This window comes from Staurois parvus, unplaced genomic scaffold (genome assembly GCF_062004578.1).
Source record: "Staurois parvus isolate SC_StPar_1 unplaced genomic scaffold, SC_StPar_1.0 ptg000414l, whole genome shotgun sequence".
NCBI lineage: Eukaryota > Metazoa > Chordata > Amphibia > Anura > Ranidae > Staurois > Staurois parvus.
Window position 1 is genome coordinate 5,744,971 of NW_028318210.1, and position 26,527 is coordinate 5,771,497.

The 26,527-nt window shown below is 42.9% G+C and overlaps 1 protein-coding gene across 5 annotated transcripts in view; it reads right to left on the reverse strand.

Annotated features, from left to right (window-relative positions):
- The window catches only part of UBR1 (ubiquitin protein ligase E3 component n-recognin 1), a 236,491-nt gene that overhangs the window by 70,882 nt on the left and 139,082 nt on the right, over window positions 1-26,527 (reverse strand). For 4 of the 5 annotated variants that reach the window (XR_016314153.1, XR_016314154.1, XM_089686886.1 and 1 more), the window contains exons 29-32: window positions 22,849-23,024; window positions 20,354-20,559; window positions 15,209-15,302; window positions 1,890-2,042 (exon numbers count right to left, since the gene is read on the reverse strand). Coding sequence is in view for 3 of the 5 variants with exons in the window: in XM_089686886.1 (XP_089543012.1) it covers window positions 1,890-2,042; window positions 15,209-15,302; window positions 20,354-20,559; window positions 22,849-23,024 (629 nt within the window). In the remaining 2 variants the exon portion in view is untranslated. The remainder of the gene's footprint in view (window positions 1-1,889; window positions 2,043-15,208; window positions 15,303-20,353; window positions 20,560-22,848; window positions 23,025-26,527) is intronic. The other variant, XM_089686885.1, reaches the window with a different exon arrangement.

A 26,527-nucleotide genomic window follows, 5' to 3' on the forward strand; every position in this document is an offset into this window, starting at 1 on the left:
TCACTTTCTGTATGGAAAACCTTGTCAGCAGCACAGAAAGAGAAGGGAATGTCTCTAGCAGAGTCCAGGATTGCAGTAAATACCTGAGAGGGCTCTTATCCATCCTCGTTCCATCAAAAATTAAGAAAAAAAGGTTTGGTTTGAAATTTAATGGGAGTGATATGTCCTTATTCCCTAAGGGGGAACCACCACAGCACTCTTCATCCATAGAACTCTTCCAGGACTGCCTACCACAGGGAGGACAATAGGAGGAAACAGACTACCCAGTGACTTATGTGGCCAGCCTGACGACCTTGTAAAAAGTAAGTCTATAAAATAAAAAAAGCACAAAGTCCTGAGTAGTGTGGGATATCCAAGAGGAAAGAGACTGACTGGTGAGCAAAGCCAGACTTAGGCTTCAGGGTTTCGGATCCCCCAATGGTGCTCCTGGCTCCTCCCCTTCACCGAGTGCCCCCCATAGAAAGTCAATTTCTATGGGGGACGACGACACACGACTCATGTGGGCTTGCTCCCAAGTCTCTCTGTGTACATCTATTGACACAGATAGTGGGACTTGACCCAGTCCCTTCGTCACGGTCTTTGATTGATATCAGCGAGAGCCTGCCTTACCAAAGCCAGTGAGACCAGGAAGCGAGATGAGAGAAGAGCTGCAGACTGGCACAGCGCTGGATCGAATGAAGGCTCAGGTTAGTAAAGGGGGATACTGATGCCTAAACAATTTTTACTCACAGTGGTTGTAAACCCTTACATATACTGTGTGAAGTGACTAGCCTCAGGTGCTACACAGATGAAACAAATACTCCTACATAAGTTGTACATGGCTATCTGCAGCCCTCTCTTCTCTACATATGTTAAAAGTGCTAAATTTATACAGCTTGTTTGAGCTTCCAGAAAATGGGGCAAACAGCAAAGATTACACTCTGCAGAGCTAAGTAAGGAGAGCTCTGAGAGCTAATTGGAGGAAAGAGTCACCCCCCCACCTTATACACAGCTCACAGGAAAAGAGCTGAGGCTGTCATTCTGCTGGAGCTGCCTCCGCTATCACGATTTTTCTCTTGGTGTCAGGAAAACTTGTCAGAAGTGACTCATGCTGATAACAAAGGAACAAGGAAGCAGACATAAATGACAATGTGTGCTCTGGGTTGAGACAAGTACACAGTATATAGGGATGTTCTTTGTACATATTTCATGTCTGAGGTTTACAACCACTTTAATGCAAGGAATGCATCAAGGAAAAAATGTTTAGGGTTTATAACCACTTTAAGATTAAGTATTAGGGGGATATGCCAATTTTAAGTTTTAATATTCAGGGTCAGATTTAGAATGAGGATAATTAACTTCTCTTATCTTCTATCTTTTGGTCTGTTAAAATACTACTGAAATTGTTTTTTATTATCTGTTTTACAAGTGCAAAAGATCTGTGATCCTGCCATAAATCCAATGCTGTAATGTGTCCAGTGCAATTTGTGCAGTGTTATCAGCCCTACTCCCTATGGTATGGAGATGAGAAAATGGTGTTGTGTTCTGTAGTCCTAATGCACTTCTTGTCCTAGGGTGATGGTGCTGCTTCTCCATAGGTACAGTACAGTGAATGGGTGTTGTCACTGCAGGCCAGGAAATGTGTTACTGGAAGGATCCCCAAAAAAGGGTTATGCTTCACACTTAGATTAAGGACTAACTTAGTGTTTTGCTTAAGTTTTATGGGTGTTTTAGGTGGAGTGAGCTGAATAGAAGGTCAAGTTAAGGTAAGGGTTCTAGAGTACATTTTCTTTTTTGCATGTTTCCAGCAATGAAACCCCTGTGATGGGAGAAACCTGGCACATGACACAATTTCTAACATAAAAAATGACTGCAAAAACCTAAAATGAATCCACAAGGCTTACAATTACCTGTTGATTTGCTGTGCTATAATGGGGATGATAGGAATAACAGTGTTGCAGTGGCATTTGCATAAAGGACACAAGTACTCTCCGTTTCCCAGATCATAGATCAGATCCAGATGAACGCGTTGGCGGTTACTCGCTTGCATGGCTTCAAAAAACCTAGACACAAAGATCAACATTAGAATAAATTTAAGTACATAAGGCCTTAAAACTAAAAATATCTCGTCAGCAATTATCAGTATTTGAGCAAACAAAAAATGAACTATTAGACTTGCATCTATAATTGCAAGGTAGAGTGTATCTACAGCTAAAAATAAGGTTTTTGCACTCCCTGTTTTTCTTGAGCGAGAAACACAGGAATTTTAAGACTGTGACTTCTCCCTGCAACTTACAGGGAAACAGGTGCTAAGAAAAACAAAAGCGCACTGGCCACACACATCATGCCTTAGTTTTGCAGACAAATGTTGTACAGAGAGCAAGAAAATAAAACAGCGGTGGGATCTGCATCTCTCTAAAGTCCAAGAAGGAGTATGCGGTGATGATAAAAATCATGTTTTCTTTCTTATCTGTTGAGGGACACAGGAAAGATTAGACTGTCAAGATGTCCTTAAAACAACACCCTGAGAATCCGACACAGTCAACAGGGCATCTGTCATGACTCATACTAGATTGAAGAACTGCATTCTCCTGGACCATTCCAGGACAAAGTGGATTACCAGACTGCCCATTATCTCCATCCAAGCAGACAAGAAAAAAGAAGATTTAGGGAAGGAGGACAATGATTGGTATGTATTGGAGTCACTAGCGCATTCACTACTTATGCTAAAAAATTCTTGCACCTGGAAAAACCTGCCCAGCTTGCTGTTGAACCTGGAAGCAGAAGGCCCACATATGGCAGCGCCCCCCCCCCCCCACCAGTGACCCAGCTCCAGGAACCCATTCAGAACCAGGGACCAGTCTCTAGGTCCTGCCACTACCAGTAGAGAGAATCTTCCTGCCAACTGTCTACGCCTGGAATGTACATGGTTGACACGTCTGGAACAGGAAGTTCTGTCCAGGGCTGGGTGTGATATACCCCTGTTGCCATGGAAATACCCATGGTTGCCACCATGGTGTTGCTGACACACAGGAAATAGAGCTATGACACCGTGATCCAGAAGATCTGAGAGCATTCAATGAGACGCGCAAGTCTGTGTTGGGACACAGAATGTTTGGAGGTGAGAAAAAAGGAGAGGGGAGGGAATGAAACTCCAGTTTGTAGCTCTGGGATACTATTTCCTGCACCCAAGTGTCAGCATCTGCAAAGGTTAACCAACATCACCACATTCAGAAAGGCGTGGGCAGACCATGAAGCTGAGGAAAAATTTTCTGAAGATCTGTCAAGAATTTGTGAAGAAAAGAAAGAACGTTTCTTAACAGTAGAGAACAGGGAGACTTAGCAGTCTATTGCCACTGGTAGTGTCCTGGATAAAGGGAATCTAGAAAATCAGTCAAAAGAGACACTGTCCCTCAAGAGACCATGCAAAACAAGCATTTCCTATGCAAGAATTCTGCAGTCCGTCACCTTAATTAAGATGGCCATGCTTACATAGACAGCTGAAATTGAAAAGTGCAGCCATTTGTTCATGAGTACAATAAGCAAGGGATCGATCACAGCAGTGGAGAAATTTGTGAAATTGGCCAGCTAGCCATAGTTTGACAAATTACAATCACAAGCAGGATTGTGGGGTTTCCAAATTCTGTTAATAAGTAACTGAAATAAGTAAAACTTCATGATGAGCTTACGGGTAGGACAACCAAGTTCATGGATATAACATGGAGCAAGAGTAGCAATGAGAAGAAAAACAGATTTTCTAAGATGGGCGTATTAGCTGCAGACCGAAAATTTTCAATATGATTCTTCTTTAAAAAGGTTAATAGAATCCACATCGAATAACGAATGCATTGAGCGATTCTGCCCGAATCAGAAGGTCCAGCGTGTCATTGTTGGATTTAGCAGGGGAAAAAAAAAAATTAGCAGCCTATGGATCAGAGGTGGTCTCCACCAAACATTTGAACAAAAAGACATAAGAAGCCCCTTTACCACAAGTGGGACTAAGTCCTGTGGTTCACATGCATACACAATGCAGTCTAGTTCGGTTTGCCAGATAAGTGTGGATGTCAAACAAAACAAATTATATGTTGAGACCCAAAGTAATTGCCTAACTGTTTAGATGTACTACAATACCAAGGGCAATAAGGCCTGTAATAGGGCTCCAGAGGCAAAGAAATAAAAGCTCAAATGCCTGTAAAAAATACTCAGCAGCTACATAGAAACCCTGAAAAGGAATCCATTAATGGCTCATAAGCGATGGGGGAAAATACTGTGTTGAGAACACAAAAGTCAACAGCTGGTGCTGCGCAAGAACAATTTTCACATAAAAATACACAGCTTTTCAATCAGTTTTTTTTTGGAACATTCTTTCTAAAATATTTAGTATTAAAAAGTGGTGTGCTATCTCTTTAAATATATAAATTACCAGAACTAACCCTAAGGAAGACACATGACCAGTGACGCAATGCATAGGGCAGAGCCAATGAGTTCACTTCCGATTGACTCGGAAACTGGAAGTGTGGTTTGAGTCACCATTCTGCTATTGGGAAACACTGTTCTTTTATTGGTTTTACTTTGTAGGTGCATATTATTGAGATATAAATTGCAAGTAAAGGCATATGCAGGGTTGCACTATGAATTATCTCTGCTTTCTTTGAGCTTCATTCACACTGGAGGCGGATGTGCCTGATCTCTTAAAGAGACCCTACGGGGGAAGTAGCAAACAATAACTAAAGGTCGAACCCCAATATTCTATCAACAAAGCATGAGTGACCTAGTATATATAGATCAATTTTTAAGGTGAGAGAATATTGCACAATTATTATTATTATTATTATTATTACTACGAGTTTATATAGCGCCAAAGGGTTTGCTCAGCGCTGTACAATAGGGGGGGACAATACATGGCACAGTACAACAAAGACAGACAGCGTACGAGGGGTAAGAGGGCCCTACTCTTCCGAGCTTACAATCTAGGAGGGAGGGGGTAAAGGTACAGTAGGAAGTGGCTGGGGGGGATGAAGTGGTAGGAGGAATGAGGGAGGATGGCCGTTAGGTGAGGGTGGGGTAGGCTTCCCTGAAGAGATGGGTTTTGAGGGAGCGCCTGAATGTGAATAGAGAAGGCGACAGTCTGATGGATTGGGGCAGTGAGTTCCAGAGGATGGGGGAGGACCTGGAGAAGTCCTGCAGTCGTGCATGGGAGGAGGAGACCAGGGAGCAGGATAGAAGGAGGTCCTGTGAGGAGCGAAGGGTACGGGTAGGGTGGTACCTGGTGATCAGATTGGTGAGGTAGTCAGGGGCAGTGTTGTGAACGGCTTTGTAGGTCAGGGTAAGGAGTTTAAATTTGATGCGTTGGGCAATCGGGAGCCAGTGGAGGGAGAGGCAGAGGGGGGTGGCAGAGGTGGAGCGGGTGGTAAGGTGGATGAGTCTGGCAGCTGAGTTCAGGATGGTCTGGAGCGGGGAGAGCCTGCACTTGGGTAGGCCAGTGAGGAGGGAGTTGCAGTAGTCAAGGCGTGAGATGATGAGGGAGTGTACTAGAAGTTTGGTGGTGTCTGGGGTGAGGAGGGAGCGGATCTTGGCAGATCTTGACAATGAGGTGTACTGGGATTGCAGGCACCAAAGAACATAAGTAGAAGCACTATATGGATAAAATTTGTATCACGGAATGAGAACACTTGACTTATATGGACATTTATTTTGGACTATCACGTAATATTACCAAAGGATCTTTTTCACACTTGCACAGTTTATCACGAAATTAGATTATATATTTAAACACTATAGTTTTTTTTATAATCCAAGTGTAGCAATTTATGGTTTAGATTATTAATTTATAGATTTAAAAAAGGGACAGTGCACCACTGTTAATGCTATATATCCATTTTTGGTAGTGTGTTAATACGCTGCAACAGTGTTAGCAGCAGTCTTGCACATTAATCATAACACAAGGAACACTTTTTAGTCAGAGTATAGCATCAAGTCAAATAAACAAATGATGCAGGAGGATCTGTTTCAGTTGTGTGCATCAACTAAGGCCAGTCATTTCACTGGGTTTATGGAAGGGTTTGCAACCACTTTAAAGTATATGTAAGGTCAAACCCTTTTTTTTTTTAAAATACACTGCTAAAAAAAATTAAAAGGAAAACTTTTTAATCAGAGTATAGCATCAAATCAAATAAACTCCTGGGATATTGATTTGGTTAGTTAAGTAGCAGAGGGTTTTTTTTTAATAAGTTTCAGCTGCTTTGGTGTTAATGACATTAACAACAGGTGCACTAGATGGGCAACAATGAGACAACCCTCAAAACCAGAATGGCTTTACAGGTGGAGGCCACTGACATTTCTTTCCCTACTCATCTTTTCTGACTGTTTTTTTAACTAGTTTTGCATTTGGCTAGGGTCAGTGTCACTACTGGTAGCATGAGGTGATACCTGGACCCTACAGAGGTTGCACAGGCAGTCCAACTCTTCCAGGATGACACATCAATACGTCCCATTGCCAAAAGGTTTGCCGTGTGTCCCTGCACAGTCTTAAGAGCATGGAGGAGATTCCAGGAGACAGGCAGTTACTCTAGGAGAGCTGGACAGGGTGGTAGAAGGTCCTTAACCCATCAGCAAGACTGGTATCTGCTCCATTGTGCAAGGAGGAACAGAATGAGCACTGCCAGAGCCCTACAAAATGATCTCCAGCAGGCCACTGGTTTGAATGCCTCTGATCAAACTATCAGAAACAGACTTCATGAGGGGGGCCTGGGGGCCTGAGGGCCCGACGTCCTCTAGTGGGTCCTGTGCTCACTGCCCGGCACCACAGAGCTCGATTGGCATTTGCCATTGAACACCAAAATTGGCAGGTCTGCCACTGGCACCCTGTGCTTTTCGCAGAAGAGAGCAGGTTCACACTGAGCACATGTGACAGACATGAAAGGGTCTGGCGAAACCATGCCTGTAACATCATTCAGCATGACCGTTTTGGTGGGGGGGTCAGTGATGGTCTGGGCAGACATATCCATGGAAGGATGCACAGACCTCTACAGGCTATTCAATGGCACCCCGAATTCCATTAGATATTGGGATGAAATCCTTGGACCCATTGTCAGACCCTACGCTGGTGCAGTGGGGGGTTCCTCCTGGTGCACAACAATGCCTGGCCTCATGTGGCCAGAATATGCAAGCAGTTCCTGGAGGACAAAGGAATTGATACCATTGAATGGCCCCCATGCTCGCCTAACCTAAATCCAATAGAACACCTCTGGGATATCATGTTTTGGTCCATCCGACACCTCCAGGTTGCACCTAAGACTGCCCAGGAGCTCAGTGATGCCCTGGTCCAGATCTGGGAGGAAATACCCCAGGACACCATCCATCATCTCATTAAGGAGAATGCCCCGACGTTGTCAGGCATGCATACAGGAATGTGGGCACCATACAAACGGAGTAGCATTTTGAGTTGCTGCAATGACTAGCCTGCTGCATAATTTTTTCACTTTGATTTTCGGGGGGGGGGGGGGGGGGTGTCTTTGTTCTGCAGGTTGATAATTTTAATTTCCATCAAACAATGGGGCATCCGTACATTCCTAACACATTACCCAGTCCATATCAGTATAGATATCCAGCATATTTTTTCCCATTGAAATCTGATGTGTTTCCATAGTGTTTCTTTAAATTTTTTTGAGCAGTGTATACACGCACACATACGTTTATTTAATTTGGGAGTATAACAGCACACAGGTTTACACATTTAAATTTTTTATTTAAAGGTTACACAGGTAGAAATGTTACCCAGACGAGTTGAGGGTGCAGGATAAGTCAAGTCCACTGCAATGTAACATACGAGACAAAACAAAGATCTTTCCTGAACAATGAATGTTTCCTGAACAATGAATGTAACAGTTATCTGTCAAGTCAGGATTAAACAATAAGGTGAAGAAAGATATGCATCCAATCTGTGTATTTTAAGAGAACACCACAGTAGCTAGATTTTCAAAAGAAGTGAGAAAAGAACGAGTGATAAGGAAAGAACAAAAAAATAAATAAATAATAATAAAAAAAAAAAAAAAAAAGGGGGGAGGGAGGGGGGGGGGGGGTTCTTTAGGGGGAAAAAGGGAGGGGAAGGCTCACTCCCCTAAGTGCATGATTGACTCATATTCCCTTGAACAGGTAAAAAGGGTCCAATAGGACCACCTACATTTGAACTTCTCCTACTTGCCACGAAGAAATTCCATGATACTTTCCAATGAATAAACTTCATCAATTTTATTCATCCACATAGAGAGCTGAGGAGGGGGATGTTTCTGTTTCCAGAGAGGCGGTATACAGGCCCGAGCAGCATTTACCAGGAGAAGCAACATGGAATTTTTATATAGTTTTCTTGAAAGGTCGTAGAAGTAGTGTCCTCTACTTCTTTGCAATATCAGCAGCTGTTTGTCACTTCTAAGTACAGCTTTCACAGTAGAACTGGATCCCTATACCAAAGCTTGAGCATTTTGTAGCCCAATGATATTTGCTCATGACAGAAGAATGATGGTTGAAGTACATGATGTGGTCCTGTTGTTCAGATGAAAACTCCTTACCCAAGTCTCTCTCCCATTTAAGCAAGTACGGAGGCACGAACAATTCGGCAGGTCAGCATAATAATTTATAGGCATCAGAGACTGTGTGGGAAGTGGGATCTGGAACTAGGCAAAGATCCCCAAAGAGAGTATTAGGGCGAATGTTTATTCCACCGACATGATAAGGTCCTTAGAAAGTTAAATTGTTGTAACCGCCAGTTGTCTAAAGGTGGGGAGAACATCCTCCGTATAGCCATCGGAATTTTTATCTCCCTTCCAGAGAGAGAAGGCTTTTTAAACTAGATTCCACATGTACAAACCAATGGTTGTCCATTACTCTGTAGTGTGCATTAGCTCACTAAGCCCAGAGAAGCGGTGCTTGAACATAGAGTAGATATTCAGCACCAAGCACCCTGCCAAGACCCAACTCCTGGTTCACTCCAAATCAGGTGCAACTTGAAGCTTGTGGGCCCTGAAAGTTGACCTGAAGCTCTCACACTACCACCTGCCGTTTTCACTGTGTGCCAAGAAACTCAAAGTCATTTCAGATCTTGATTTACATATTGAGAGGGAAATTAAAAGATTTTGGAGAAACGGTCCACATTTAGATATACCTCTCCACTTTTTTAAAATATTTGTATGCAGACGCCGGCCTGGACCCTTTGAGTTTACTGAATCACCTAGGCAGGGTGACGTGGCAAGCGCTTTTCCCTAACGTCACAGTGTGAAAGGCAATTGTGTGATGCACTGAATCGCACACTACACTGCTCCTACCGCAGCCGGGAGTGGACAGCAGCTAGACAGGCAAAACGCTCTGGCAGCTTGTCCGTTCTAGTGTGAATACAGCCTTTATCCCACAGTTTTTCAACCTTTTTTCAGTCACGGCACCCTTTAAAAGTATGCAAAATCTTCAGCTACCCCAGCGTTTTCCTTTTAATTTTTTTTAGCAGTGTATTTTAAAATAATTACCATTTCAAAGCAGTTGATCATTGCATAAATCAGAACGTACTTACCCTCGGGATCCAACCTTAGATGGAGGAGAGTGAACGACAACGATTTATGTATAAATACACTAACCCTTTCGAGCATAACAAGAGTATGTGGCATTATAATAACCTACTTAGGTTCTCTTTAGGCCCAGTACCCTACGGCCCGTTAGATAGGTTTCTTGCAAAATACAAATATGTGGAGTATAGGATTTAAGAAATTAGAAGATCAAGGAGCATGTTCCAGGTGATACATTTCAAATAAAGGGGCGCCATAAAATAAATATTTGAGAACCAAGTTGTGACCACTCAGGCTGAACCCCAGGAAGAAAACAGATCTGTAAAACAGACATCAGAAGGACCAGTATATTAGCTTGATATTATGCACAGACTGAAGCACAGAAAAATCAAGTGTACCTTGCAACAGAGAAAAAGAACTAAAATGTCCCAAAGAACAAAAAAAAAAAAAAAAACATAACCTACCCCCCAAAACTGGGAGAGTCATACTTCCCTAAACAAAAACAGGCAACAGGCCATAAGGATGTCTGTGGAGCAAGTGCATAGAGCAAGTCCGAAGAGCTCACATGTCGAAGAGATGCCACCTCATAGTTAATGGGACATATCACTTGGCCATCGCTGAGAGCACTAACTTAAATTATAACTTGTGAAACGGATGATCTGGGAGTCCCGATTCAACATATAGACTGGGACAGAGGTAGCAAAACGACTAATCTTCCAGTGGTACAACAAGATCAGCGCTGTAGTCGTAGGGTTTCCAACCAGGATGCGGTCTCCTCAAGCACAGTGAAGAAGCGTGTGGTTTCACCATCTGGAACTCTGAGCTTTGCAGCGAACAACATGCCATAGGTAAGGCCTTTTGCATGTATTTGCGCCTTAACAGCATCAAAGGATCAATGTGATTGTTGGGTATCCACGAGTAGTCAGGAAACAACATCGACTTGTGGTTTTTATAGAGCAGTTCCCCCTGGACCCTAGCCACCCTTAGCGCCAGATCTCGATCACGGTAGTTAAGCAGCTTAAAAATAAAGGGGTGGGGTGGCGAATCAGGTGGGCCCCTGACTGCTGGCATTCGATGGGCTCTCTCGACCACAAAGGTGGTGGAAAAGGTGGCTTGAGGCAGCAAGGAGCGAAGGAGGTTCCCGGTAAACCAAGGAGGATTGTCATCCTCTGCCCCCTCAGGAAGACCCACAACACGGAGGTTGTTACGCCTACTGCGGTTCTCTGCATCCTCAACTCTAGTCTCGAGGTGTTTGACCTTGACCCGCAGCGTATGCATCTCTCATCGCTATCACACGGATAGTGTCCTTGTATCGCTGACACACTGCTCGACCGCTGTCACTCGACCCCAGAACGTGTCAAGATCCCTCCGGATCAGCCCCACATCAGTCTGCAGGTGTTCTATTTTTGTGGGGAGCACTGCCTGACAGTTGGTAATCGCCGTCCTGAGGGAATTAAAGTCCGCAGGTGTGGCAGGTGGGTTGGGCTCCTGGGAGGGGGATGCAGCCATGGTGGCACTCACTTTAGACCCTGAGAGCCGAGCAGTTTTTTCAGCTTGTGTAGTTTCAGTTCTTCTGCCAGCAGTCTAAGGCTTTTCTCTAGTCATCCCCAATATTCATTCGCAGCGACAGAAAAAATGGTTACTATTTCAACTGGCGCGGAATATGAGTAGTTGGCCCCCTCGACCCACACATATGACTGAATAAGTATAAACTAGGCTGAAGCTGAACCCATGCAGAAGATAAGCAACTCTATCTGTGGTATTTCAGATCACGATCACTTGGAGGGGGAGATATGAGCCGTAGCAGGTTTTGGAGCCCTTCGCACAAGTTCAGATGCCACAGGTATGGTCCCCAGCCAGATCTCAAGCAGGGCACAAGGCTACCAGGGCCCTGTAGAGTTCCACATTTTTGGGGAGGGGGGGGGGCTGCACAGACAGCTCCAACGTTCCCCCTCCAGGCAGCAGCCAAACCTCTACAGGTTCTCGGACGAGGCCGAACTAATTCACCCCTGGGAAGGGCGCACGGGCTCCCCTGATTGTAGGCCCCAACAGGCCCCGTGTCCCCAGAGCGGAATTTAGAGGCCAATGGAGGGCACCACCCTCCCCCAGACAGCAGCTCACCACACCGGGCTCCAGCCAGCAGGGCAGTAGCACCCGGATGTGTCACAGGACGGGTCCGGTCTGCGCGGAGGCCACGGCAGGCCGCGAAACTCAGTCACGTCGGAGGGGGGTCAAACCGACCTGGTTCCCCTCTCCAGGTAGCAGGCTAGGTCCGCAGGAGTCTCTGGTGGTGACAGGATCCCGCTACCACCAGGATGGAAGCGGATGATTGTACCAAGGAGGCAGAGCTCTCTACTATGCGGCCGCTCCGGTCGCCATCTTAGACACACCTACAACCTTTTATTTACATCCCACCAGTGAATTCATTAAACTCGCTCCCTTCTCTTTCCTTTTCTCTCACTTATTTTCCCCCCTCCACTCTTTTTCCTTCTTGACCTCTACTCCTCTCTTGCTGCCTGTCTCTTAAATTCTCAAACTTTACTTCTATCTCATTCTTTCTGCCTCTCACTTCCCCATTTCTCTTTTTCTCTTTCAATTTCTCTCTCCCCTTCTCCCTTCCTCCCTCTCATTTTCATCCTCATTTAATCTCACTCCTTTAGTTCAGTGTCGGTTCACACCAGAAACTGCATGTGATATGCACAGTAACTCCACAGTTCCTGTGCAATTCACATGCAGGTCAGTGCAGTGCAATCTCAGCCTATTCATTTTGAATGGACTGAAATTGCACTACACCACAAATAATGCATGCACTACTTTTTAAAATGCACTGCAACAAAAGTACCATGCCATCTAGTGTGGGCAAACACACTGTTTGAGACCTGAGTTTGGGGTGTTACTAACTTATTGACACCCACTGCAGAATGCAAAGGGATCGTGTTTTGCATGCAGTGTGAATTGCACAGGAATGCACAGCATGTTCCTGTGCAATTCCTTTGCGGGTATGGGGTGAACCAGCCCTCATTGTATCTCTATGTGTTCATCTCTTTCTTTTGTCTATATGCAGAACAATAAATGTTTGGCTTACTGCGCACTGAAGGACACTTCCATTATACATGTTCAATTAATACAGGCAGTGAGTGTCCTAACCATTCCCAGAGCTCTCTGCAGACAAGACTGTAGTATCCACAATGTGAAAGTGGATACTGCTGTATGGTGAACAATGGTCACATTAACACATTTTACCTATCTGTACAGAATTTCACTACAGAGCCTACTTAGGGTGATTCCTTGTCTGCCCTACACTGAGCAGTGACTGGAGTGACAAAGAGCCATCTCTCAGCCTCCTCCCTCCTGTTGTCTTTTCATCTTGTGTCCAGCTCTAGATAAGACATCACAGGGGATGTGAGGAAGGGGCTGGGCAGAGGGAGATAATATATTTATTGGACAAAGCTTCCTGACAGGATGACTAAGGAGTGGATGTTAACTCTGTCAGCAAAGTAGAAGGAAAACAGCACATCATGATACACAGGAGGAATCTCTGCTTCCGCTTTAAAGAACAGGAACTGACAGGGAGTCCCCAGGAACCCCCTGAAGCAGGGGCCAAGTCCAAATTGCACCCCGTGACCCCTGTAGTGTCAACACTGCTTCAAATCCTTTCAATGAAAGTGTCCCTAATTCATGAGCAAGGTGATACAGAGGACAGCAGAGCTGAGGAAGACATGTCAGGCATGATGGTGCTAGGCAGGGTTATTTACCCTCTCTACTTATGTTGGTGACAAATTTAATCCAAACATTTTAGTTTTGCCAGAAAAGAAATAGAGGAAAAATCTTTCACTAGAGACACGCCACCTGATAACAGCTGCCTAAGAAGGTATTTTCCTCATTTCAGTTATTTCTACAAGAAAGGATGTGAAGGGAAATTTTAAAATGGGACAAAGAAGGCATCCCAAAAGAGAGCAAATTTATTTCCTGCTCTATACAAAACAAAAAACTTTGGCTTTAAAATACATAACTATGTTCCTGTTCCATTATAACCCAAAGGCATTACAGATCACAGACTGGTAACAAAACTAAGAAATATAAGATCAGCACAGGTAAAAGAACAAGCTTGATACAAGAGATCTTTAGAAAAGGCAAACAGAGTTGGAGAATGGGGACATACAGTACTTTAGTAGACACAGACTAAAGACACAGTACATGACACTGCTAGAAATAACTGCTATGAAAGGAAGTGGGACTATGCCTCAACTCAGCTGAGTTGGGGACAGTCCCACTCCCAAGTCTGATATTTGAAATAGTATTGATATTGTATTACCATGACTGATAGGTCTAAATTGCTAGTGTAATTACCTATACTGGAGGTGTGATATACCCTCTGGATAAGCCCTATACCCTTTCCATGCTGGAACAAATACTGTTCTGAAATTTTGTGTTTTAATGATCTGCGCACAAATAAAATAATACATTTTTAGTATATAACTGTTTTGGTACCTTAAAAGTTCATCTGGTGCTTTTTGCTGTTTTCCATATATTAATTACTTGCCTACTGGTCACTTATACCCCCTTCCTGCCCAGGCCAATTTTCAGCTTTCAGCGCTGTCGCACTTTGAATGACAATTGCGTGGTCATGCAACACTGTACCCATATGAAAGTTTTATCATTTCTGTCACACAAATAGAGTTTTCTTTTGGCGACATTTAATTGCCACTGGGTGTTTTGTTTTTTGCACTATAAACAAAGAAAAGACCACAAAATTTGAAAAACTAAAGTTTTTCTTTGTTTCTATTATAAAATTTTGAAAACAGCTAATTTTTCTCCTTCACTGATGTGCATTGATCAGGCAGCACTGATGGGCACCGATAGGCAGTACTGATGAGGTGGCACAGATAGGCAGCACTGATGGGCAACGCAGTCTGATGGCACTGATTGACAGCACTGACTGGCGGCACTGCTGGGCACAACTGCAGGGCAGCACTGATAGGTGGCACTGATTGGGGTCACTGATCATCAGTGCCCCGATGTTCAGTGCTGGTCTGCTCTGTGACAGCTGCTGGTTATCGGCAGTACTTTCTTCACGTTGTGACAGCATGAGGAAAGTGCTGCAGATAAACAGCAACTGTATTTACTCGGTGATCTTCTGTGTCATTGGACACAGCTGATCACGTGGTAAAAGGCCGCTGTGATTGGCCTTTTACCTCATCATGTAATCAGCTGTGTCCGTAGGACACAGCGATCAAGGAGATCGCCAGGTGCGAGCCGCTGGGGGCGCGTGGGACGGCGTCATATGATGTCCTGCCAGAACTGGACAACCACGCTGTAGCTGTCATTCGGCTATAGAGGGGTAAGGATGTGGTTAAGATGAAGAAACAAAAAACAAACACAAAAAAACACCACACTAAACTTTAGCTTTAAAGAACCCCACAAAATTGGAGCCAAAATCTTGAAATCTAGCAGCATTGAGATCTGGACGAGATACTAAATATATATCATTTTTGCCACTTCATTGCCTCAAAGTATTTAGCTTAATAGGCCCACTAGAGAAACATCATCTATAAGCAACAAAAAGTAAAAAGGACGCAAGTACCAAAAGCAGAGACATTGCCATAATGTGTCTCTTGCCTGTAACCTAGATGGTTAGTGAAGTCATGATAATTTGGCACTACCTACAAAATACTTACTTTTGCCAGCATATCACATGCATTACATGACCACAACTTCCAGTAAACGTTCCAGCAGACAACTCGAGGCTTGTAAAAAGTGGATCAAATGTTTCTGTAAAAGAAAAGTGAAAAAATATTAAAGAAGGCTGCATTAAAAAGGTTAATGCCAGGTACACTGATGTATAGCGGGTAAAATAAGCATTGAACATGTCACCATTTTTCTTGATAAATATATTTCTAAAGGTGCTATTGACATGAAATTCTCATCACGTCGATAACAATCCATGACAGCCATACATACAAAGAAACCAAAACAAATAGGTTCAGAAATTAAGTTATGTGTAATAAAATGGAATGGCACAGGGAAAAACTATTGAAGGCATGAAGAAAGGGAGGTCCTAAAAAAAACATGGAAAGCCAACACACCAGCTGAAATGTATCAGTAATTAGAATGCAACCCTGCCCCTTGTCAGTGCAAGTTAATATTAGCTGGTTCAGTCTCAATTGATGGCCTATAAAAAGGTGTCATTACCAAGGTGTCACACTCATGGGTAACAGCAAAGAGCTCTCAAGATCTTTGCAACCTTATTGTTGCAAAACATACTGATGGCATTGGTTACAGAAGGATTTCTAAACTTCTGAACATTCCAGTGAGAACTGTTTGGGTCATAATCCAGAAGTGGAAAGAACATAATTTCACCATAAACCGGCCATGACGAGGTGCTCCTCACAAGATTTCTGACAGAGTAATGTAAAGAATCAAAAGAGTTGTCCAAGAGCAAATGCATGCTCACCAAGCAAGACTCCATTGCTGAAGAAAAAGTAGGATGAAGCTTGTTTAAAGTTTGCTGCACAACATTTAGACAAACCTGTGAAATACTGGGAGAATGTAGTCTGGTCAGATGAGACCAAAATTGAACTCGTGGATGGCATAATACACACCATGTTTGAAGGTCAAATGGCATTGCACATCGCCCCAAAAACACCATAACAACAGTGATGTTTGGAGGTGGGAACATCATGGTGTGGGGCTGTATTTCAGCATACGGTACTGGCAAATTTCATATCATTGAAGAAAGGATGAATGAAAAAATGTACCAAGACATTCTTGATAAAAATCTGCTGCCATCTATCAGGATGATGAAGATGAAATGAGGGTGAACATTTCAGCAAGACAATGATCCCAAACACAAAGCCAAGGAAACTCTCAATTGGCTTCAAAGACAGAAAATAAAGCTGCTAGATTGGTCCAGCCAATCACCTGACTTAAATCAAATAGAAAATCTATGGAAAGAACTATAGATCAGAGTTCATAGAAGAGGCCCACGGAACCATCAAGATTTGAAGACGGTTTGTGTGGAAGAATGGGCCAAAATCACACCTGAGCAATGCATGTGACTAGTTTCTCCATACAGGTGTCCTGAAGCTGTCATCGCCAACAAAGGATTTTGTATGAAGTATTAAATTTCAGTTCTCGTGTTCAATACTTTTTCATGTGACATTCCATTTTATTACACAATTTCATTTCTGAACTTATTTGTTTTGGTTTCTTTGTATGTATGGATTGCATTGGTTGTTACCGACATGTGGTGAAAATTTAATGTCAATAGCACCTTTTAGAATTCTATGATGTGGTGACCTGTTCAATACTTCTTTTACCCACTGTTTAACCTGTACAGATACCCAAAATGATGCTTTTTGCACTTTATTCACTGTGGAATAAAAACTGGTAGTCAGTGGCATCTGGCAACATATTTTGTCTACATACAAATCTATTGGAAATCTCAACCACTTTCCCTCTGGAAGATTTATCCCCCTCAATGAACAGGCCATTTTTTGCTATTCTGCACTGCGCTATCTCAACTAGCAACTGCGCGTTCAAGCAACGCTGTACACAATCGAAATTTATGTCTTTTTCACATAGAGCTTTCTTTTGGTGGTATTTGATCACCACCAGGTTTTTTATTTTTTTGGGATATAAAAACGGAAAAAGACCAAACATTTTGAAAAAAAACCAAAACAATTTTCTAGATTCAGTTATTAAAAAATAAAATAAAAAAATAATCGAATAAAAACACAAAAAGTTAGTGCAAAAAGTTATGTGCATAGCGCCTACAAGCTATGGTATATACAGTGAAGGAAATAAGTATTTGATCCCCTGCTGATTTTTAATGTTTGCCCACTCACAAAGAAATGATCAGTCTAAAAATCGAATGGTAGGTGTATTGTAACACTGAGAGACAGAATAGCAACAAAAAATTCAAAAGAAATGCATGTCTAACAAATTATGCACTGATTTGCATGTTCATGAGGGAAAGAAGTATTTGATCCCCTAACATTCAGCAGGATTTCTGACTACCAGGTGTCTTTCATACAGGTAACAAGCTGAGATTAGAAGCAGTCTCTTTGTTACCTGTATAAAAGACACCTGTCCACAGGAGCAATAAAACAATCAGATTCCAAACTCTCCACCATGGCAAAGACCAAAGAGCTGTCCAAGGATGTCAGGGACAAGACTGTAGACCTACACAAGGCTGGACTGGGCTACCAAACTATCGCCAAGCAACTTGGTGAGAAGGTGACAACAGTTGGTGCAATAATTTGCAAATGGAAGAAACACAAAACAAATGTCAGTCTCCCTAGGTCTGGTGCACCATGCAAGATCTCACCTCGTGGAGTGTCAATGATCATGAGAACAGTGAGGAATCATTCCAGAACTACACGTGAGGATCTTGTCAATGATCTCCAGGCAGCTGGGAACACAGTCACCAAGAAAACAATTGGTAACACACTACCCTGACAAGGATTGAAATCCTGCAGTGCCCGCAAGGTCCCTCTGCTCAAGAAAGCACATTTCCAGGCCCGTCTGACGTTTGCCACTGAACATCTGAATGATGCAGAGGACTGGTTGAAAGTGTTGTGGTCAGATGAGACCAAAATTGAGCTCTTTGGCATCAATTCAACTCGTCGTGTTTGGAGGAGGAGGAATGCTGCCTATGACCCCAAGAACACCATCCCAAATGTCAAACATGGTGGTGGAAACATTCTGCTTTGGGGGTGTTTTTCTGCTAAGGGGACAGGACATCTGCACCGCATCAAAAGGGACGATGGACACGGCAATGTACCGTCAAATCTTGGGTGAGCACCTTCTTCCCTTAGCCAGGGCATTGAAAATGGGTTGTGGATGGGTGTTCCAGCATGAAAATGACCCAAAACACATGGCCAAGGCAACAAAGGAGTGGCTCCAGAAGACGCACATTAAAAGGTCCTGGAGTGGCCTAGCCAGTCTCAGACCTTAATCCGATTGAAAATCTGTGGAGGGAGCTGAAAGTTCGAGTTGCCAAACATCAGCCACCAAACCTTCCTGACTTGGAGAGGATCTGCCAAGAAGAGTGGGCCAAAATCCCTCCTGAGATGTGTGCAAACCTGGTGGCCAACTACAGGAAACGTCTGACGTCTGTGATTGCCAACAAGGGATTTGCCACCAAGTACGAAGTCATGTTTTGTGAAGGGGATCAAATACTTATTTCCCTCATTAACATGCAAATCAGTGCATAATTTGTTAGACATGCATTTCTTTTGAATGTTTTGTTGCTATTCTGTCTCTCAGTGTTACAATACACCTACCATTCAATTTTTAGACTGATCATTTCTTTGTGAGTGGGCAAGCATTCAAAATCAGCAGGGGATCAAATACTTATTTCCTTCACTGTATATTGGAATTTAAGCAGCTTTTACTTTCTGACTGTCCATCACATTTCTTGAGGTGCTAAAATGCCAGGGCAGTACAAAAACCCCTTTTTGGAACGTAGACACCAAAAGGAATTTGCTGAGAGGCATGTCGAGTCCACAAATTTTTGAAAAAAAAAAAATTTTTGTCAACACAAAGTTGTCACTCTGACCTTCAGAGGTATGAAGGAGCCTACTGAGCATGCTCCGAAACACGTTACCGCCCCTTCACCTTCTACATCCTACTCTGCTCTCCAAGCCTCATTTTGATGCACAGGCACATCCAGGGCTTTACTTCCTGATCCTATAGACAAAGTTTGCTGCTGGACGGCTGGATGTCTCACCTGGATCTTATTACACCACACGAGGAATCTTTTTAACTATTGATCTTGTAAGTGCAGTTTGTCTATTGTTCACCAATAAATTGTCCATACTGCACTGAGAGGCGCCTTCCTCTGGTTTTTATGCTTTAAAATTGTGCCTGCCAATGCAATGGCAACAAACTATGTACATTTTTAAAATCCATATGCAACGCTTTAAAAACCTTTACAGGTCATCACCTTAGATTTACACAGGTGGTCTAGTGCTAGAATTACTGCCCTTTATCTGACATTTGTGATGATACCTCACATGCATGGGGCAATTTCTGTTTACATACTGACATGGGACTGCTGCTTACGTTTGCCTTTGCGCACGAGGATGGGGTGGAGGGGGCAAATTTTTTATTTTTTTTTTTAACTTATTTTACTTTTTTTATTATTACACTGTCCCTTTAATTTTTTTTTTTTTATCACTTTTACGGTTTTCAAAGGCAATGTAAATATCCCCTGGACAGCAATAGGCAGTGACTGGTACTCTTTTCCAGGAAATCTATTAGACTCTAGAGCTCTCCTCTGCCTTAAAGCATCTGATCACATTGCTTTGCAGAGAGATACAAAGCAGCATGTCCATGCTCACAGGTGAGAGACCTGTGTTATTTACACAAGGTATCTCCCCTGTCAGCTTTGCCGACGGCCAGGACCCGGTGACAGACGTCCCTAGCAGACAATAGCGGAGTGGGTAGGGTGGCACGTGCGACCCCTCCCTGGTAATGCAAATCACGTATATATACACACGTGATTTTGCGCAGCCGCACGTCTGCTACAGGGCGGCGGTCAAGTGGTTATCCAGCCAAAGCACAAGTTAAAATTTCATTTATTTCATATATTGTACAGAAAAACAATATTCTGTACATGTCTTACTTCTTATTACTTTTTGTGTTTAATTCAGCTTCAGTGGGAGGATAAAGATCTTTCCTTGGGCTGCATGCTGCAATGAGGACAACTGCCAGTGCAACCCAACTGTTCGGGTGACAGCTGTTAGTGTCACTTGACTGATAAACGGACCATAAATAAGCATCACTACATTACTGGTGGCCGACCAGCAAGTACATACCACCTGAGTGTATAACTGCTGTTCCTCGGTTCTGGCATAAGGTGGTAGACTTCTGTACACAGGCAGTTAACACCATTGTGGATTTGTCCAGTCTCACTTCTTGTTCCTCCTGGCACAGGATGCAAGTCAGTGCTTCTTTTTCTGGTATTGATGGGCCCCGATTAGGACCCAGCGCAATCTTCGCGCCCTCAGCAGCTGTCAGTGAGCTAAAACAGAAGTTATCCATCAACATTAAGATGCAAGGCCACTGAGTTTCTAGCTGCAAGATCCACAGCACAAAGCCAAACGTTAGTATACTAAAACTAGAAATTCAGGAAACAGGAAAAAAAAAAAAATTATCTAGTTAGAGTGTTGTTAAAAAGTATTTGCCCCCTTCCTGACTTTTTGTAAATTTGGCACACTGACATGAATCAGATCATCACATTTAAATATTATACAAATATAACCCGAGTAAATACAAATAGCAGTTTCTAAATGATGATTTCATGTGTTAAGGGAAAAAAATCTGTCCAAACCTGCCTGGTCCTATGTGAAAAAGTAATTGTCCCCTAAACTCTCTGCTGCATAATCCAAGTGCACTTGAGGACAGGAAATGATGGCCGAACATTCTCCTTCAAGATTTTCAGGTAGAGCGCAGAATTCATGGTTCCATCAGTTATGGCAAGTTAGGGCAAGCAGCCCCAGACCATCACACTACCACCACGTTTGACTGTTGGTATGATGTTCTTTTTATGAAATGCCATGTATGTTTTACACCAGATGTAAGGGGACGTACACCTTCCAAAAAGTTCAACTTTTGTCTCATCAGTCCAGAGAATATTTGCCCAAAAGTCAGGGGGATAATCAAGATGTTTTTGGCAAAAGTGAGACAAGCCCTTTTTAATTACTTTTTCACATAGGGCCAGGCAGGTTTGCACAGCTTTTTTCCCTTAATAAATGAAATCATCATTTAAAAAAAAACTGCATTTTGCATTTACACGGCTTATCTTCATGTCATAATAAAATTTGTTTGATGATCTGAATAATTTAAGTGTGACAAATATGCAAAAAAAGGAAAATCAGGAAGGGGGCAAATAGTTTTTCACAGCACTGTATGTATTCAATAAGGCATAATCTAAAAGATATCTTTTACTAGACTAAGGCATTAAAAATCAAAACAGGCAGATTATAGGAGCTGCTTAGGTTTAATCTGTCATAAGTATATGGTGTTTTCCTGTGCAGGTATTTGAAAGTGATAATATAAAGAGACCTTGTCACCACACTACACTCAAAACGAAGCACAGACAAAGCTTCTGTAAGTAAACATAATGCTGATTCCCTGCCTGCTGCAGCAATTTGGTACTCTTGAACTTGGCACACACCCAGTGAGCTGGATGACAAAACAGCTTACAGACAGCTGTACTAACACAAGCGATGTTGGTGCAGTGATCTCCCCTGCTGTGCTATTTTGTTCTGACAGGGGGGCCGCCCCCCGTCTGAATGTCCATTGGCTGCAAGGACTCGGCTGCTGGTTTTCCAGCATGCTAGATCAACCAAAGCTGGTCATGAAATCAGCTTGTCAGATGGGCAGCTGTACACACAGGCCGAATGTCGGCCAGTTTCTACTGTACTGGCTTATGTCGGCCAATATGCAACCAGTGTGTACAGGGCTTTAAGATGCAATATCAACCCTGAAGTTTAACAAGAAAATTGACACTTCCAGGTGTACAGGATCAAGAGACTGCTAGACTGCCCTCAGTGTTCCAGCAATTTAAAATGTGTACCTCACACATTACAAAATAATTAAAGCATGATCAATAAAGAATTGGGGTATTAAGTAATTCTAAGGGTGTTTTCAATTACTCTCAACAGCACTGTCTACCTAAATATACATGAAGTAGTATACCCACCTCATAATATACTTGCAAAAGCATTATATTAATACAAAATTAGTGTTTGAAAAACAAATACACATTTAAACTAGATAAACTGTACATCTAGCTATACCATTGCAATACAGCATTACACACATTTCCAGGCAATAAACTATACATCTTTGTTTTAATGTACAACTGTTTTTCAAATGTGTACAAGAGAATGCAAAAGATAACATACCTAAAAGGCAATGGCTGATAAAGACGAATCAGGCTGAGAAAGAGCAGCCTAATCTACCCAGGGTTTCAGGAGTATTGTACTTCCAGTAGAAGCACTCCAAGGATGTTGAGAGGGAAGGATTCTCAGTGGAGACTCAAATTGTTGAAGCAAGCAGGGTTTGTGTAAGTATACCTGATACAGAATTTCTGCCCGAGTTTGGTGTAGTATTTAATGGCAGGGCCTCTTGCGACTATTTCCTAAATTTACCACATCGTTGATCAGGTGATAAAAACGTATTTAAATTTGCAAGATCACACTCTTCCATCTGATACAGCACTCCGCTAACAACTAATGAAGGGCTAAATACATTATTTCAGTGAAATGAGCTAAATATTCACTTTGACAATACACAAATAGCTTACATCTCCTCGGTTGGAGTGGAGGCCTCTTGCACTTCCTGATTGTTGTCATATAGCAGCTTGTTTGTTTCGATAAAGTTTTTTTGTAAAGCAGTCATCTGGTCCATGATCTTCTTCCGGTGTAGTCTTGCTGCCTCCGCTTTACGTTTTCTTGTTTCCTTCTCTTGGGGGCTCTGTACCTTGCAGCACAGAAACAGGAGAGGACACAGATATAGGCGAGTAAGTAAAAAATAATGTGATCCATTATCAATGTTGGCTATATATGGCTATTAATATTACTACTAGCTGCATCTGACAATAAGGTTTCAGGGAGAAAATGCAAACTCTAATCACATGCTCACCTGATGCAATTATTATTATTATACAGTATTTATAAAGCGCTAATAGTTCGCTCAGCGCTGTACATTACAATGGGGGACAGAACAATAACAATACAATGCAAAACATGAGGGGATCGAGGGCCCTGCTCTTTCGAGCTTACAATCTAGGAGGGAGGGGATGGTGGCACAGGAGGAGAAAGCTGTGGGGGATGGAGTGGTAGGAAGAGTGGAGGAGGTCGGCAAGTTAGCAGGGGGTGGGGTAGGCTTCCCTGAAGAGGTGGGTTTTCAGGGTGCGCCTAAAGGAGAGGAGAGTAGGTGATAATCTGATGGGTTGGGGCAGGGAGTTCCAGAGGATGGGTGACACCCTGGAGAAGTCCTGGAGGCGGGCATGGGAGGAGGAGACCAGGGAACTAGAGAAAAGGAGGTCTTGTGAGGAGCGGAGTGTGCGTGTTGGGTGGTACTTGGATATTAGGTCGGTGATGTTGTTCGGGGCAGTATGATGGACAGCTTTGTACGTCAGTGTTATGATTTTGAATTTGATCCGTTGCGCAATCGGAAGCCAGTGGAGGGATTGGCAGAGGGGGTGGCGTAAACGGAGCGGTTGGAAAGGTGAATGAGTCTGGCAGCCGTATTCAGGATCGACTGACGCGGGGATAGCCAGCGGCGAGGAAGGCCAGTAAGGAGGGAGCTGCAGTAATCGAGTCATGATATGATGAGGGAGTGGATGAGCTAAATTCAGGGGAACTCCCTGCAGAGAACTGTTTGTTGACGGCCCCTGTATTAAATGTTCTCAGGTAGCTTTAAGCTTACTACTACCACAAATAATTTAAATAACTTCTTGGGCTGAGCTTTGTCTGCACATCTCAGCCTGCTTTAAAATGCAAAAAGGTACTGAAGGCAGACTGGCCTTGGTCACAGAAAGCAGAACAACTGTCCAAGCAAAAGTAGCCTCAAAGCTACTCACTGGTTTTCTTAAAACAGCTGATCAGCAACAGAAAAGCTGAGGGATGAATAGGTTTCCTCATTTCCTCATTCTGCATTTATATATGTTCACAATTTCAAAACCATAATTTACATGAAAAAAAAAGAAAATAAATAATTTTGACTTTCCTGCAAATTCCGTATTTTGGCATACAGTACAGGACACAGGCTGAATATTTAAAGACCCTGGGTCATAGGCTGGTAGCTTCAGGTGATGGATACTGGTAAAGCTTTTGAGGACACACTGCCTATGACCCACCTATGACGCTACCCCAATCCATGAATACTCAGCTTTGTAGCAGTCAAAGCAGAGCAGCACAGGAAGAGAAGTGATGGTGTTCTGTACTGTATTCCAAGATCTGAAATTCACAGATGTCAGAATTTATTTTATCTTAACCATAGAACACAGGTTGAATATTTATAGATCCTAGGATGCTGCCAGGAAATGAAAAAGAAGGGTGGGTGGCAACTAGAAGACTGTGCCAACAGCACAGCATCAAGAGTCAACAGATCAAACTTCACAGTGCTGCTGCAAAAACCTTGTGGCCGAACGCTACATCCGTAGAAGAATGGATGTCTACTTGGTAGAACTTTGAAATTATGCTTATCACCCTCTGAAAAGTGATCCATTTAATTGACAAACGACAATTTTATTTTCAGGAACATGAAACGGCGAGCCAAGCACAGTAGTTGCCACCTGTCAAACTCTAAAGCCCAAGGTATGTGTACTGCCCTGTCAGGCTGTAATGTTAAAATTACAGCGAGTGGCAGGAGGGCCTGGGGGGAGGGGTTTAAAACTGCACCATGTCCACCTGTTACTGCCCCACGACTGGTGGGTTAGGGGATCCACAAAGCTAGGCATTTCCTTGATCGGCTAGATAGAAGCCTGGGTAGGTCGAGAGAAAGATCATGCTGGTTCCACGCCATCAAGATGTTGTTTTGAAGAGAGCTCCAATGAAATTGAGCAAATGGAACAATTTCGAAGGAGACTACCATAAAACCTAGAATTCTCATGCAGAATATCACAGTGGGGTGTTTCTTCGTCAAGTCCTGAGTGTGAGTCCTGAATGAGCAGTTTTTTTCTCTGTAAGAGTCTTTTGTCTGTCTGTGTCTAGAATCAGCATCTGAAATGTCCTGTGGAAGTCTGAAGATATCTAGAAGGGAGACGAGTCCCTCAGAAGAAGGCAGTCTAGATAACCAGTGACCTGGATCCCGAGTTCTTACAAGAGCAAGAACAAGTGCAAGGATATTTGTGAATACTATGGGAGCAGGGGGTAGACCAAAAGGCAATGTGAGACGCTGGAAGTGACCTACTGCAAACCATAGAAAACGTCTATTCCACACGTAACAATTCTACATACAATTCATAGAATTCAACAGGAACAGGGCACGTTAATATTAGGTATATATTTGAATAAGGAATATCACAATGAACAAATCAAGGTCATACATGACTATGGTAGCAGGTAGCATATAGGAAAGGGGAGAAAGCAGTCTCTTCCCTCCTGGGTGACAAAGGTACACTGGGTTCGAAATAGAATTCTGAATATTAATCTGCCAGTTGCTAGAATACCAACTGCATGTCTTAGAGGTTATTAATTTTAGTGTAAAACTGTATTTGGGAATTGGTCGTAAGCTTGGTGACCTCCTAGCACCCATCCCTTAAACTGGGTTATTGGTCAATTGATCTCAGTCCACACCCCCCTGATATCATAGAAAGGGACTAACAGGACTTGTGAAGATTGAGCTCTCGTTTCACATCAACCAAGGAACGTCTTAAAACGGACTTGAGAGCCAAGGCAACGTTTTTGCTTGGCCAATTTGATTCTGCTAAAACCAGGACTTTGCAAGTATTCTGCCTAACTCCTTTCTTTTATTTTTCTGTTGCATTATTGTTCTCTTTATTTTCTTTGTAACATAATTTTCTGTAAATATTTTAATTGCACCATTTTGACCTTTTTAGTAATAAACCCTATTTTGAAAAGTGTTGAAACAGTCCCTAAAGCTTTTAATGCAAACTAAAGAATCCCTGTCTCTTGAAGAGTGCTACTGTATATAATAATCCTCTGAATATACTTGTCTGTGGTGACAGTGTGCGTTACAGACGTTTATTGCTCACATTTGTTCTTGCTAGCATTGTGAAGGGTTGATAGGCCCAAAGCTACCTGGTGGCAGTTTGGAGTTTGAAGGGTTAATTATGTAATTAATTAACCCAGTGCCAATTGCTCTCAAGCTGCTGGCACATAGATTGTGGTCCCATGAGCTGGAAAATCTTTGTGCAGGGTGCAGCTGAGAGTGGCATTGTTAAGCAAGTGACAGCAGGGTGTGAGATCAGCTGGTTCTTTGTCATGAGTTAGTGAGAAGGGCAGGGGTCGGGCACC